This window comes from Myotis myotis, unplaced genomic scaffold (genome assembly GCF_014108235.1).
Source record: "Myotis myotis isolate mMyoMyo1 unplaced genomic scaffold, mMyoMyo1.p scaffold_m19_p_6, whole genome shotgun sequence".
NCBI classification, from domain to species: Eukaryota; Metazoa; Chordata; class Mammalia; order Chiroptera; family Vespertilionidae; genus Myotis; species Myotis myotis.
In genome coordinates, this window is record NW_023416368.1 from 33,387,392 (window position 1) to 33,401,786 (window position 14,395).

General features: G+C 40.0%; 1 protein-coding gene across 1 annotated transcript in view; it reads right to left on the bottom strand.

Moving 5' to 3' along the window:
- The window catches only part of CATSPER3 (cation channel sperm associated 3), a 31,489-nt gene that overhangs the window by 12,905 nt on the left and 4,189 nt on the right, over window positions 1–14,395 (bottom strand). The window contains exon 3 of the mRNA XM_036313572.1: window positions 12,792–12,945. Coding sequence (XP_036169465.1) covers window positions 12,792–12,945 — 154 coding nt within the window. The remainder of the gene's footprint in view (window positions 1–12,791; window positions 12,946–14,395) is intronic.

Below are 14,395 nucleotides of genomic sequence, written 5' to 3' on the forward strand. Positions count from 1 at the left end.
GCATCTTATTTTTTTGTTTGTTTTTTGTTTGTTTTCGTTAATCATCACTGGAGGATATTTTTTCCATTCATTTTTAGAGAGACACATTGATTAGTTGTCTCCTGCACTTGTTCAGACTAGGCTGGGGATGGAACCTGCAACCCAGGTACATGCCCTTGACTGGGAATCAAACCTGAGACCCTTTGTACGTGAGCTAACACTCTATCTACTGAGCAACATTGACCAAGGCTTATTTTTTCATTTTAATTGCCATTTCTCTAATTATTAATGAAGTTGGACATTTTTTATGTTTAAATTGTAAATTGCCTGTTTCTAACCTTGGCCAAATTTTTTGCTGGATTTTTTTGCCTTTTTCTTATTGATTTGGAAGATAATCAATATTTCATGTATTTTTAGTCCTAATCCTTTACCTGTTACAGGTGTTGCAAATATCATCTACACTGATTTATCTTTTCACCTCTTTAATAATCTTTTGATGAATAGTTTAAAATTTTAATAACTCCAATTAACCAACCTGTTTCTTCATGGCTTATGTATTTTGTATTTTAAGACTACCTTTCCTCACCCAGCTGGTGTGGCTCACTGGTTGAGCATTGACCTATGAACCAGGAGGTCATGGTTTGATTCCTGGTCAGGACATATACCTGGGTTGTGGGTTCAATCCCTAGTAGGGGGCATACAGGAGGCAGCCAATCAATGATTCTCTCTTATCATTGATGTTTCTCTCTCTCACTCCCTCTCCCTTCCTCTCTCTGAAATAAATAAAAACATTTATTTTTTTTAAAAAGACACCTTTTGGGGAAGAACCAAGATGGCGGCATAGGCAAACACCGTTGATTGCTGCCTCGCACAGCTACTTTAAAAATACAACTAAAAGACAGAACAGACATCACCCAGAACCACAGGAAGGCTGGCTGAGGGGAAATTCTTCTACTAGAAGGAAAGAGAACCGCATACTGAGACTCAGAGGAGGCGCAGTGCGGAAAATACAAAGGTGCGGAGGTGCGCGGAGCGGGCTGGTGGCTGAGGGCGCAGTTGTCATTTTCAATCGGGAGGGAGGCTCAGGCTCAGAGCTCCAGTTCTGGGCGAGTCTCTAGGGACCCAGACTCAAACGGGAGAAGCAGGACTGTCTGGCATCAGTCGGAACGCGAGGGCAGCTTTCTCTCCGAGGTTTGCAGCGGTTGCTGGGACTCTGAGAGGCAGAGCCTCTGGGGACGGGACTGAGAGCAGTCATAACTGCTCCCTCCACCTGCCCTGTTGATCCCGTGAGACCCGCCCCGCCCAAGCCCTGCACAGAGCCATTTGCCGGATAGCCTCAGGCAAAGGCTAGATTAGCACCTCCCTAGAGGACAGAAGTTTTCCCACTGCAGACACTGCTGATTCTCACAGCCAGTTGGCCTGGAGGTCAAATCCCCCAGGTATTAACTACAACAATCAAGGCTTAACTACTACAAGGCTACGCACAAAGACCACTAGGGGGTGCACCAAGAAAGCACAAAAAATGCGGAGACAAAGAAACAGGACAAAATTGTCAAGGGAGGATATAGAGTTCAGAACCACACTTTTAAGGTCTCTCAAGAACTGTCTAGAAGCCACCGGTAAACTTAATGAGATCTACAAGAAATCTAATGAGACCCTCGATGTTATGATAAAGAACCACCTAGAAATTAAGCATACACTGACTGAAATAAAGAATATTATACAGACACCCAACAGCAGACCAGAGGAGCGCAAGAATCAAGTCAAAGATTTGAAATGCGAAGAAGCAAAAAACACCCAACCGGAAAAGCAAAATGAAAAAAGAATCCGAAAATACGAAGATAGTGTAAGGAGCCTCTGGGACAGCTTCAAGCATACCAACATCAGAATTATAGGGGTGCCAGAAGATGAGAGAGAGCAAGATATTGAAAACCTATTTGAAGAAATAATGACAGAAAACTTCCCATACCTGGTGAAAGAGATAAACTTACAAGTCCAGGAAGCACAGACAACCCCAAACAAAAGGAATCCAAAGAGGACCACACCAAGACACATCATAATTAAAATGCCAAGAGCAAAAGACAAAGAGAGAATCTTAAAAGCAGCAAGAGAAAGAAACTCAGTTACCTACAAGGGAGTACCCATACGACTGTCAGCTGATTTCTCAACAGAAACTTTGCAGGCCAGAAGGGAGTGGCAAGAAATATTCAAAGTGATGAATACCAAGAACCTACAACCAAGATTACTTTATCCAGCAAAGCTATCATTCAGAATTGAAGGTCAGATAAAGAGCTTCACAGATAAGGAAAAGCTAAAGGAGTTCATCACCACCAAACCTGTATTATATGAAATGCTGAAAGGTATCCTTTAAGAAGAGGAAGAAGAAGAGAAAGGTAAAGATACAAATTATGAACAACAAATATGCATCTATCAACAAGTGAATCTAAGAATCAAGTGAATAAATAATCTGATGAACAGAATAAACTGTTGATTATAATAGAATCAGGGACATAGAAAGGGAATGGACTGACTATTCTTGGGGGGGAAAGGCGTGTGGGAGATGCGGGAAGAGACTGGACAAAAATCGTGCACCTATGGATCAGGACAGTGGGTGGGGAGTGAGGGCGGAGGGTGGGGTGGGAACTGGAAGGAGGGAGTTATGGGGGGGAAAAAGAGGAACAAATGTAATAATCTGAACAATAAAGATTTAATTAAAAATTTAAAAAAATACAGTTAAAAAAAAGATTTAAAAAAAAAAAACAAAAAAAGAAGGAGTTCTAACCATTTGCAACAGCATGGATGGAACTGGACAGCATTATGCTAAGTCAAATAATCCAGTCAGAGAAAGATAAATATCACATGATCTCACTCATTTATAGAATATAATGAACAACATAAACTGATGAACAAAAACAGATCCAGAGACAGAGAAGCATTGATCAGACTGTCAAATCTCAAAAGAAAGGTAGGGGAGGGTGGGGGTAAGGGAAAGAGATCAACCAAAGGACTTATATACAAACATATAGGCCTAACCAATGGACACAGACAACAGGGAGGGTGAGGCCATGAGTGGGGGTGATGGGGGGTAACATGGGGATAAGGATGCATATGTAATAACTTAATCAATAAAAAAAGAATTTGTAGCCGAAACCAGTTTGGCTCAGTGGATAGAGCGTCGGCCTGCGGACTGAAAGGTCCCAGGTTTGATTCCGGTCAAGGGCATGTACCTGGGTTGCGGGCATATCCCCAGTAGGAGATGTGCAGGAGGCAGCTGATCGATGTTTCTCTCTCATCGATATTTCTAACTCTCTATCTCTCTCCCTTCCTCTCTGTAAAAAATCAATAAAATATATTAAAAAAAAAATTTGTATGCATGCAAAAAAAAACAAAAAACACCTTTTGTCCTCAGGTCGTGTGTGTGTGTGTATGTGTGTGTGTGTGTGTATTCTATATGTCCTTATGGGCATTTAAAGTTGCACTTTTCAAGTTAGGTCTTTAATCCAGCCATGTGTGCTGTGAGGTAGGGATTCAATTGTATTTTTCCTCCATATACACAATCAATTGTCCTAATACCACTTAATGAAGTCTACCCTTGCACTGCTCATCTGCAGTGCCATCTGAAGGTACTTGGTCTCCATAAAAGCCAGGGTCTGTTTTGGTGTACTCTCTCCTATTCTATTCTATTGGTCTATTTGTCTATCCCTGCATCTTTATCTTGCATTAATTACTAAAGCTTTATCTTTAAAAAAACTAATCTACCAAGCCTCCCTTTCAAAATCACCTTGTTTTTCTTTATCTTTTGTTCTTTTATCTAAATTCTACCATCAACTTTTGACATACCATAAAAAATCCTGCCAGACTTCTTACTGGAATTACATTGATTTTATAGATTAATTGGGGGAAATTACATCTTTAAGAAACTGAGCCTTATTCATGATCTGACATATCTTTCCATTTCTTTGTGTCGTCTTTAACAACCTTTATATGTTTTTACTTTTTTTCTCCTTAAAGATCACACAAATCTTTTATTAGATTTGCCTCTAAATACTTTTTATATTTTGTTATTAGGAGTGCTATTTTTTGCTGATATATTAAATGAGTTTAATTTTGTTTAGTAATCATATATCCAGCAAACTTGCTAGGCTCATTTACTTATTAACTTCATTAGTAATTTTTCAGATTCTTTTAGGATTTCTATGAGAAATCATATCACCTGTAAATAATGACAATTTTTTTAAAACTTTCTAATCCTTAATGCTTTTTATTTTTTCTTATAATATACATTGGCTAAGAGTTTAATACAAATCTTATCAATAATTACTGCATACACCTTTAAAGGGAATACTGCTGAAGTTTCACCACTGAGCCCTAGTCAGTATTCTCAGTGGTCAGAGCACCAGGCCGCACACTGAAGGGCCTCATGTTTGATTCCCAGTCAAGGGCATGTACCTGGGTTGCAGGTTCAATCCCCAGCCTGGTGAGAGCATGTGCCTCCTGCCACATGCCCCAACCAGATCCAGAGATCATACCTGCAACCCATATGTGCCCTTGATGCAGAATCACTTGGGCCAATGCTCTAACTACTGAATCACGCAGGCCAGGCCCCTGTGCCCATTTTTTTAAAATTAAATCTTTATTGTTCAGATTATTACAGTTGTTCCTCTTTTTCCCCCCATAGCTCCCCTCCACCCAGTTCCCAACCCACCCTCTGCCCTTCCCCTTCCCCCACTGTCCTCATCCATAGATGTACAATTTTTGTCCAGTCTCTTCCCGCACCCCCCAAACCCCTTTCCCCCGAGTATTGTCAGTCCACTACCTTTCTATGCCCCTGATTCTATTATATTCACCAGTTTATTCTGTTCATCAGATTATTTATTCACTTGATTTTTAGATTCACTTGTTGATACATGTGTATTTGTTGTTCATAATTTTTATCTTACCTTTTTCTTCTTCTTCCTCTTCTTAAAGGATACCTTTCAGCATTTCATATAATACACGTTTGGTGGTGATGAACTCCTTTAGCTTTTCCTTATCTGTGAAGCTCTTTATCTGACCTTCAATTCTGAATGATAGCTTTGCTGGATAAAGTAATCTTGGTTGTAGGTTCTTGGCATTCATCACTTTGAATATTTCTTGCCACTCCCTTCTGGCCTGCATAGTTTCTATTGAGAAATTAGCTGACAATCTTATAGGTACTCCCTTGTAGGTAACTAACTGTTTTTCTCTTGCTGCTGTTAAGATTCTCTGTCTTTTGCACTTGGCATTTTAATTACGATGTGTCTTGGTGTGGTCCTCTTGGGATTCCTCTTGTTTGGAGTTGTCTGCACTTCCTGGACTTGTAAGTTAATTTTTTTCACCAGGTAGGGGAAGTTTTCTATCATTATTTCTTTTTTTTTTTTTAATATATTTTTATTGATTTTTTACAGAGAGGAAGGGAGAGAGATAGTCAGAAACATCGATGAGAGAGAAACATCAATCAGCCGCCTCCTGCACATCCCCCACAGGGGATGTGCCCGCAACCCAGGTACATGCCCTTCACCAGAATCGAACCTGGGACCTTTCAGTCTGCAGGCCGACGCTCTATCCACTGAGCCAAACCGGTTTCGACACTGTCATTATTTCTTCAAATAGGTTTTCAGTATCTTGCTCTCTCTCTTCTTCTGGCACCCCCATAATTTGGATGTTGGTACGCTTGAAGTTGTCCCAGAGGCTCCTTACACTATCTTCATATTTTTGGATTCTTTTTCTTTTTGTTTTTTCCGGTTGGGTGTTTTTTGCTTCTTCGTATTTCAAATCTTTGACTTGATTCTTGCGATCCTCTAGTCTGCTGTTGGATCTCTGTATAATATTCTTTATTTCAGTCAGTGTATGCTTAATTTCTAGTTGGTCCTTTTTTATAACCTCGAGGGTCTCACTAGATTTATCGAGGGTCTCACTAAATTTATCGGCGGTTTCTAGAAAATTCTTGAAAAACCTTAAAAGTGTGGTTTTGAACTCTATATCCAGTAGTTTGCTTTCCTCCATTTCTGTCATATGTGACCTATTTCTTTGTCTCCGCATTTTTTATACTTCCCTGTGTTGATAGAGTGGCTTTCTGTGCTAGGTGTCTTATAGGGCCCAGTGGCTCAGCCTCCCCAATTACCTGAGGTGGACACTCTTGGTGCACCCCTTTGTGGGCTTTGTGTACAGTCTTGTTGTAGTTAAGCCTTGCTTGTTGTAGGTATCACTGGGAGGAGTTGACCTCCAGGCCAATTGGCTGTGAGAATCAGCTGTGTCTGTAATGGGAGAACTTCTGTGCTGGAGACACCCTTATGGGGCAGGACTTGCTTCAGTGGGGCTTTGGTGCTCACTGAGTCTGCCCCCTGAGTGTGTTCCTTATGGATCTGAGGAGTTGTAATCTGGATGGTCCCACTTTGACCACTGAGTACACTGGCTCTTGGATATCTAAGGAGGTGCTAATTTAGCCTCTGCCTGAGGCTACCCAGCAGGAACTATGGAGAGATCTACAGACTCCTCTTCTTTGGGGTTTGGAGGTGCCCAGATGAGGCCCAGCTGTGAAGCAATGCAAGCTGCTGTGGGGCCTTGGATCTTCTTTTGGAAGTTCTGGGTCTCTCTGACCCAGCTGCAGTTTCTTAGGTAATTTTAGATTTAGTTGTTAAGTAATTTTAGATTTGCAAAGGGCCAGGCCATTCATATGCAAAAGCCTCTGCCCACAGCTTGGGTGGGGTGGGGTCTCAGGGAATCAACAGGGCAGAGCAAACAGCTATGGCTGATCCTCAGCCCAGCCCTAAGAGACCCCAGGTCTCAGTGTCCTGGTAATCGCTGCAAGCACCTCTGAGAGAAAGCCGCCCTCGAGTTCTGCCCGATGCCAGACAGTCCAGTTTCTCCCTGTATGAGTCTGGGTCCCCAGAGACTCACCCGGAACTGGCATTCAGAGCAGTCGGGAGCTTGTGACTCCCTCCCCATTGAAAAAAACAACTGTGTCCTCAGTTGCCAGCCCTTTCCGCATGCGCCTCTGTACCTCTGCACTTTACTTCCACACCTCCTCTGAGTCTCAGTGTGCTTTTCTCTTTCCTTCTAGTTGTAGAATTTCCAATCAGCCAGCCTTCCTGTGGTTCTGGATGATGTCTGTTTTGTCTTTTAGTTGTATTTTTGAAGTGGTTGTGTGAGGCAGCAATTTCAGGTGTTTACCTATGCTGCCATCTTGGTTTCTCCTGTGCCCATTTTTTTGAATTGGGTTGTTTAGATTGTTGAATTGTAAAAGTTCATTATATATTGTGGATATTAATCCCTTATGAGATATATGATTTGCAAGTATTTTCTCTCATTCTGAGTTATCTTTTCATTCTTGATAGTGTTCTTAGATTCACAAATGTTTTCAATTTTGATGAAGTCTAAATTATCTTTTTTTGTTGTTACCTATTCTCTTGGTGTGTAAGAGTCCATTGCCAAATTCAAGGTCATAAAGATTTACCCCTATGTTGTTTTTTAAAGAGTTCTAGCTTTTATATTTAGGATGTTGATCCATTTTGAGATAATTTTTATACAGGGTGTGAAAAAGGGCTTCAACTTTACTCTTTTGTATGTAGATATCAAGTTGTCCCAGCACTATTTGATGAAAAGACTATTTTTCCTCCAAGTGAATGGTCCGGCATCTTGTAAAAAATCAATTGGCCATAGATAGTTGATTTATGTCTAGAATCACAATTCTATCCATAGGTCTTGGTCTATCCTATGCCTATACCATACTGGCCTACCACATACGTGGTCTAGACTGAATAATTCCCAATATGTACTTGAGAAAAACATATCTTCCTGATGAACTGACCTGTTTCGATACAAAATGTCCTTCTTTGCCTCTTTTAAGAGTTTTTGCCTTAATGTCTATTTTGCCTAATGTTATTATGGCCAACTCAGCTCTCTTTTGGTTTCCTTTTGCATGAGATATTTTTCATTCTTTCACTTTCAACCTATTTATATCTTTGGATCTCAAGTGAATATTATTGAGACAGCATATATGTGGACTTTTGGTGATACATTGTTTTAATTTCAGAGTTTAATATATTTACATTTAAGGTAATTAGTAATAAGGAAGAAAATATTTCTGCCATTTTGCTACTTGTTTTATATATGTCACATCTTCAGTGCCTCAGTTCCTCCATATGGCTTTCTTTTGTGTTTGATTGTTTTTGTTTTTTTTTTGGTATATCATTTCATTCCTTTCTCATTTGTTTTTCTGTATATATATATATATATATATATATATATATATATATATATATTGGTGATTACCCTCAGAACTACAATTAACCTCTTAAATTTATAACCAATCTATTTGAAATTAATACAATCTTAGCTTTAATAATATATAACAACTAAAGAACCGATGCATGAAATTTGTGCACGGGGGCTGTTGGGGAGGTTCCTCAGTCTGGTCTGTGCCCTCTCACAATCCGGAACCCCTCAGGGATGTCTGACTGCCAATTTAGGCCCAATCAGGCAGTGGGACATCCCTCTCACAATCCAGAACCGCTCGCTCCTAACCACCCATCTGCTCACTCCTTTACTCCAGCCTGCTCGCTCCTTACAACACCGCTGTGCTCACCAGCTGTGAGCCCGGCTTCTGGCTGAGCAGCACTCCTGCTGTGGGAGTGCACTGACCACCAGGGGGCAGCTCCTGCATTGAGCGTCTGCCCCCTGGTGGTCAATGTGCATCATAGCAACCAGTCGTTCTGGTCATTCCGGTCGTTCCACCTTAATGGTCGCTGGGCTTTTATATGTATAGATTCTGTTCCTAGACAGCTCCATCCCCACCTTTGTTTTTGTTGTCACAAAATACATCTTTATAATTGTGTGCCCATTAATCTATAACTATTGTTTTATGCATTTATATTTTAAACCATGTAGGAAAAAAGTTACAAACCCAAAATACAATAATACTGGCTTTTATATTTACCTATATAATTACTCTTATCAGTGTTCTTTATTCCTTCATATAGCTTAAGTTACTATCTAGTTACATTTCAACCTAGAGAGCTATCTTTACCATTCCTTGTAGAACAGGTCTACTACCAACAAACTCCTTCAGCTTTTGTTTAAATAGGAATGTTCTGATTTTTTCTTCATTTTTGAAGGACAGTTTTGCTGGATATAAAATTCTTTTTTTCCGCATATTTATTTTTTTCCTTTTTTTATTGTTTAAAGTATTACAAATAGTAGTACATATGTCTCCTTTTTTTCCCAACTGACCTTCCCCCAGCCTCCCCTACCCCCTGTCACATGCCCTCACCCCCCTCCCAGTGTCTTGTGTCCACTGGTTAGGCTTATATGCATGCATACAAGTCCTTTGATTGATCTCTTACCTCCCCCTGCTCCCCAACCCTCCCCAGCCTTCCTGCTGTTGTTTGACAGTCTGTTCGATGCTTCTCTGCCTATCTATTTTTGTTCATCAGTTTATAATGTTCTTTATGATCCATAAATATGTGAGATCATGTGGTATTTTTCTTTCACTGACTGGTTTATTTCACTTAGCATAATGCTCTCCAGTTCCATCCATGCTGTTGCAAATGTAAGAATTCCTTCTTTTTCATAGCAGCGTAGTATTCCATTGTGTAGATGTACCACAGTTTTCTAATCCACTCATCTGCTGATGGGCACTTAGGCTGTTTCCAAATCTTAGCTATTGTAAACTGTGCTGTTATGAACATAGGGGTGCATATATCCTTTCTGATTGGTGTTTCTGTTTTCTTGGGATATATTCCTAGAAGTGGGATTACTGGGTCAAATGGCAGTTCCATTTTTAATTTTTTGAGGAAACACCATACTGTTTTCAACAGTGGCTGCACCAGTCTGCTTTCCCACCAGCAGTGAAGGAGGGTTCCTTTTTCTCCACATCCTCTCCAGCACTTGTCATCTGTTGATTTGTTGATGATAGCCACTCTGACAGGTGTAAGGTTACCTCATTGTTGTTTTGATTTGCATCTCTCAGATGATTAGTGACTTTGAGCATGTTCTCATATGTCTCTTGGCTTTCTGTATGTCCTCTTTCGAAAAGTGTCTATTTAGGTCATTTGCGCATTTTTTGATTGCCGGAAGCCGGTCCAATCTTGCTGCTTGACACAGTCGCTGCAGGAAAGAAACATCTGCACAGCATATGTTTCAAGGGACCTGGCGTATATAGCATACTGTTCTTAATATGTTTGCTCCCCTTAGCGCTGTGTGTTTTAACCAAGGTCACCTCTCCGAGAAAGGTTGTTTCCCCAGGTAGGAATTTTTCCCTGAAGTCAGGGAGGGGATGCCTCTCCTAGAAAGGTTGTTTCCCCAGGTAAGAATTTTTCCCTGAAGTCAGGGAGGGGATGAAACTCCTTAACTAAGTGCCAGGCAGGCAGTTAATCACTACAAACAATCATGCTTAAGCTACATAATCTTTACTCCCTGGAATGGAGATAAGAAACGCCCTAACCTTTGTAACAGAAATTGACAGGATTAAAATCAACTGGGATAAATACGGATGTAACAAGACAATAAACAGCAGAACTTCGCTGGAGATCCAGACCAGAACTTGGCTGGAGATCCTGGCTAGAGATCCTGGCTAGGCTGCTGATCAACTGAACGCTGTCTCTGTGTCATTCCTTCTTCGCCGACTCCATCCACACCTTTGGGGACCCCTGGACCTGCTGGGGTTGGACCCCGGCATCTGGCGCCCGAACAGGGACCCCTAGGTAAGCGCCCCGCACTAGGGATGGATAGGACTCCACTGTAGGAAGAGGGTGGGTAGTCTTTGCCCCACAATCGGGACGGATCGGACTCCACCATAGGAAGAGGGTGGATAGTCTTCGCCAACTCCGTCCACACCTTTGGGAAGCCCTGGAACAGGATTCCCCTAGATGTAACAAGACAGCAAGACTCAGAACTTAGAAAACAGAGCTTAGAACACAGAACTAAGAAGACAGAACCTACACAGAACCTACAGACAGAAGAACTTCGCTGGAGAGAACATGGCAAAAGATCCTGGACTGAACCTGATTACAGAAATTGGCAAGAGAACCTGACTAGAACCTGGTGACTGAACCTGGCTGGAGAACCTGGACAGAACCTGGCTGGAGAACCTAGCGAGGGAACATGGCTACAGAACCTGGTTGGAGAACCTGGAGAACCTAGCAAGAGAACATGGACACAGAACCTGGCTGGAGATCCAGACCAGAACTTGGCTGGAGATCCTGGCTAGGCTGCTGATCAACTGAACACTGTCTCCGTGTCATTCCTTCTTCGCGGACTCCGTCTACGCCTTTGGGGACCCCTGGACCCGCTGGGGTTGGACCCCGGCATTTGATTGGGTTGTTTATCTTCCTTTTGTTAAGTTGTATAAGTTCCCTGTAAATGTTGGAGATTAAACCCTTATCGGAGATAATATTGGCAAATATGTTCTCCCATGCAGTGGGCTGTCTTGTTTTGTTGATGGTTTCTTTTGCTGTGCAGCTTTTTATTTTGATCAAGTCCCATTTGTTTATTTTCTCCTTAGTTTCCACTGTCTTAAGAGCTGTATCGTTAAATATATTGCTACAACAAATGTCTGCTATTTTGCTGCCTATGACTTCTTCTAAGATTTTTATGGTTTCCCATCTTATGTTTAAGTCCTTTATCCATTTTGAGTTTATTTTCATGTATGCTGTAAGTTGGTGGTCTAGTTTCATTTTTTTGCAAGTATCTGTCCAGTTTTCCCAACACCATTTATTGAAGAGACTGTCTTGACTCCATTGTATGGTCTTGCCTCCTTTGTCAAATATTAATTGCACATAATGGCTTGCATCAATTTCTGGGTTCTCTGTCCTGTTCCACTGGTCTATATGTCTGTTCTTGTGCCTGTACCAGACAATTTTGAGAACAATGGCTTTGTAGTATAGCTTGATATCTGGTATTGTGCTCCCTCCAACATTGTTCTTCTTTCTCAAGATTGCTGCAGCTATTCGGGGTCTTTTTTTATTCCAGATGAATTTTTGGAGAATTTGTTCTATGTCTTTGAAGTATGGCATTGGTATTTTAATGGGGATTGCATTGAATTTATAGATTGCTTTGGGTAGTATGGACATTTTAATGATGTTGATTCTACCAATCCATGAACATAGTATATTCTTCCATTTGTTCATGTCTTCCTCTATCTCTTTTTTCAGCATTCTGAAATTTTCTGAGTACAGGTCCTTTATCTCCTTGGTTAAGTTTATTCCTAGGTATCTTAATTTTTTTGTTGTAATGGTAAATTGGATTGCTTTTTTAATTTCTCTTTCTGTGAGTTCATTATTGGTGTATAGAAAAGCCATAGACTTCTGGGTGTTAATTTTATATATGGATATAAAATTCTTAATTGACAATATTTTTCCTGCAGTATTTTAAATAAGTCATTTCATTGCCTTCTGACCTCCAGAGTTTCTGAGAATTCAGTTACTAATCTCATTGAAGATTCCCTGTATGTGACAAGTTGCTTCTTACTGCTTCCTCTGCCACCAAGGCTAATACTATACAATTGTGGCTCTTTGTAAGGATACCTTGTTAACTAGTTTTGATGCAAATGCTGCCCATGGGTTTTTGCTTTTGCTATTTGGTTGCTCTATCTTTTCTAAGAGGGGATTCAGGGAAATTAAAAAACCATGGCACCACTGTCACCATCTTCCTAGATTTTAGAGCATATTTTAAAAGCCCTTAGAATTTTTCTACAGGAAATTTTCTTGAACAAAATACCTTAAAAACTGTATAACATTTTCAGAATTAAAACAGGTGAAATAGAAAGAAAAAAAAGGATCATTTGGTCTGCTTACCTCAAAAACTCTGAAAAGCCTGTATCTTGTTTTATAATCAGTCCATAAGACCACCAAAAAGGCATTCATTGAGATGGTGCTAATCATAATTATCTTAAACAGATTACTCGTTATGACTCTCTTCACAAATGCCTGACATTGAGTATCTTTCCTCCTGTCAAAAAGTTGAATAAGAGGTATGATTATCTCACAACACAGCAAGATCCCCAAAGAATAAATAGTTTTTTGCAGGGACTAGAGCAGTGATGGCGAACCTATGACACGCATGTCAGAGGTGACACGCGAACTCATTTTTTTGGTTGACTTTTCTTTGTTAAATGGCATTTAAATATATAAAATAAATAACAAAAATATAAGTCTTTGTTTTACTATGGTTGCAAATATCAAAAAATTTCTATATGTGACACAGCACCAGAGTTAAGTTAGGGTTTTTCAACATGCTGACACGCCGAGCTCAAAAGGTTCGCCATCACTGGATTAGAGTTTACTTTCCCCCTTCTGTGAATATAAGTTTATATATACTTTAAAATTGCAATGAAATACTGACTGAATGTCCATTGAAATATGTATGATGATCATTATCCTCATTCAGTTTCTCAGTTCTTTCTCTCTGGACCTCTGAAACAGAATAGTAACCACTCCTTCTCAAACAAACAAAGCATCACCATTATTTACTCATCTGACAAATTTTTATTGAGTTCCTACTACATGCTAGACATTACAGTGGGCACTGGAGGTATAAAATGAGCAAAACTAAATACTGTCAGTCTAGTAAGGAAAACAGGTAATAATCAAATAATCACCCAGACCGGTGCTTACAAATCAATGAAAATACAAATGCCAATGAACTTTCCCCAAAATGTTCAGCAGCACTACTAATCAGGGAGATGGAAAATAAGTAAAACCATTCTTTTTGTTTATAAAATTAGCAAAGTCTTAAACATGATAATATTTAATGCTGGCTATTTAATATTTAGTATTAATATTAAATAATTATTAATTAAATAATATTTAGAGTACAGTGTGTTGGAGCATTCTCATAAACTGCCAGGGGAAATGTAAATTCATACTTTTCTGAAAAGCCTTAGAACTGTTCCTATCCTCTGACCCAAGGAATCTACCCCAAAAGAATACAATCTGACAAAAGAATACAAACAGTGACGTGGGCCAAGTGTGTTTATCCCAGCATTATTCACAGTAGTGAGAACTTAGACATGATTTAAAAGTCTAACAAAAAGAACTGGTTAAGTAAATTATAGCACATCCATCTCAGGAAATATTATACAGATACTAAAATATGTCTATCCATTTTTCATGGTTTAGAAAAATGTTTATGATCCATTGGGTAGCAAAACACAAAAACAGCCCTTGCTGGGTAGCTCAATTGGTTAGAGTGTTGTCCCAATACACCAAGGTTGCAGGTTTGATCCCCGGTCAGGGCATACATATACAAGATTCAACCAATGAATGCATAAATAAGTAAAACAACAAGTCGATTCCATCTCTCTCTCTCTCTCTCTCTCTCTCTCTCTCTCTCTCTCTCTCTCTCTCTCCCCCCCTCTCTCAAATCAATAAAAAAAAATTTAACACGAAAACAAAATAAG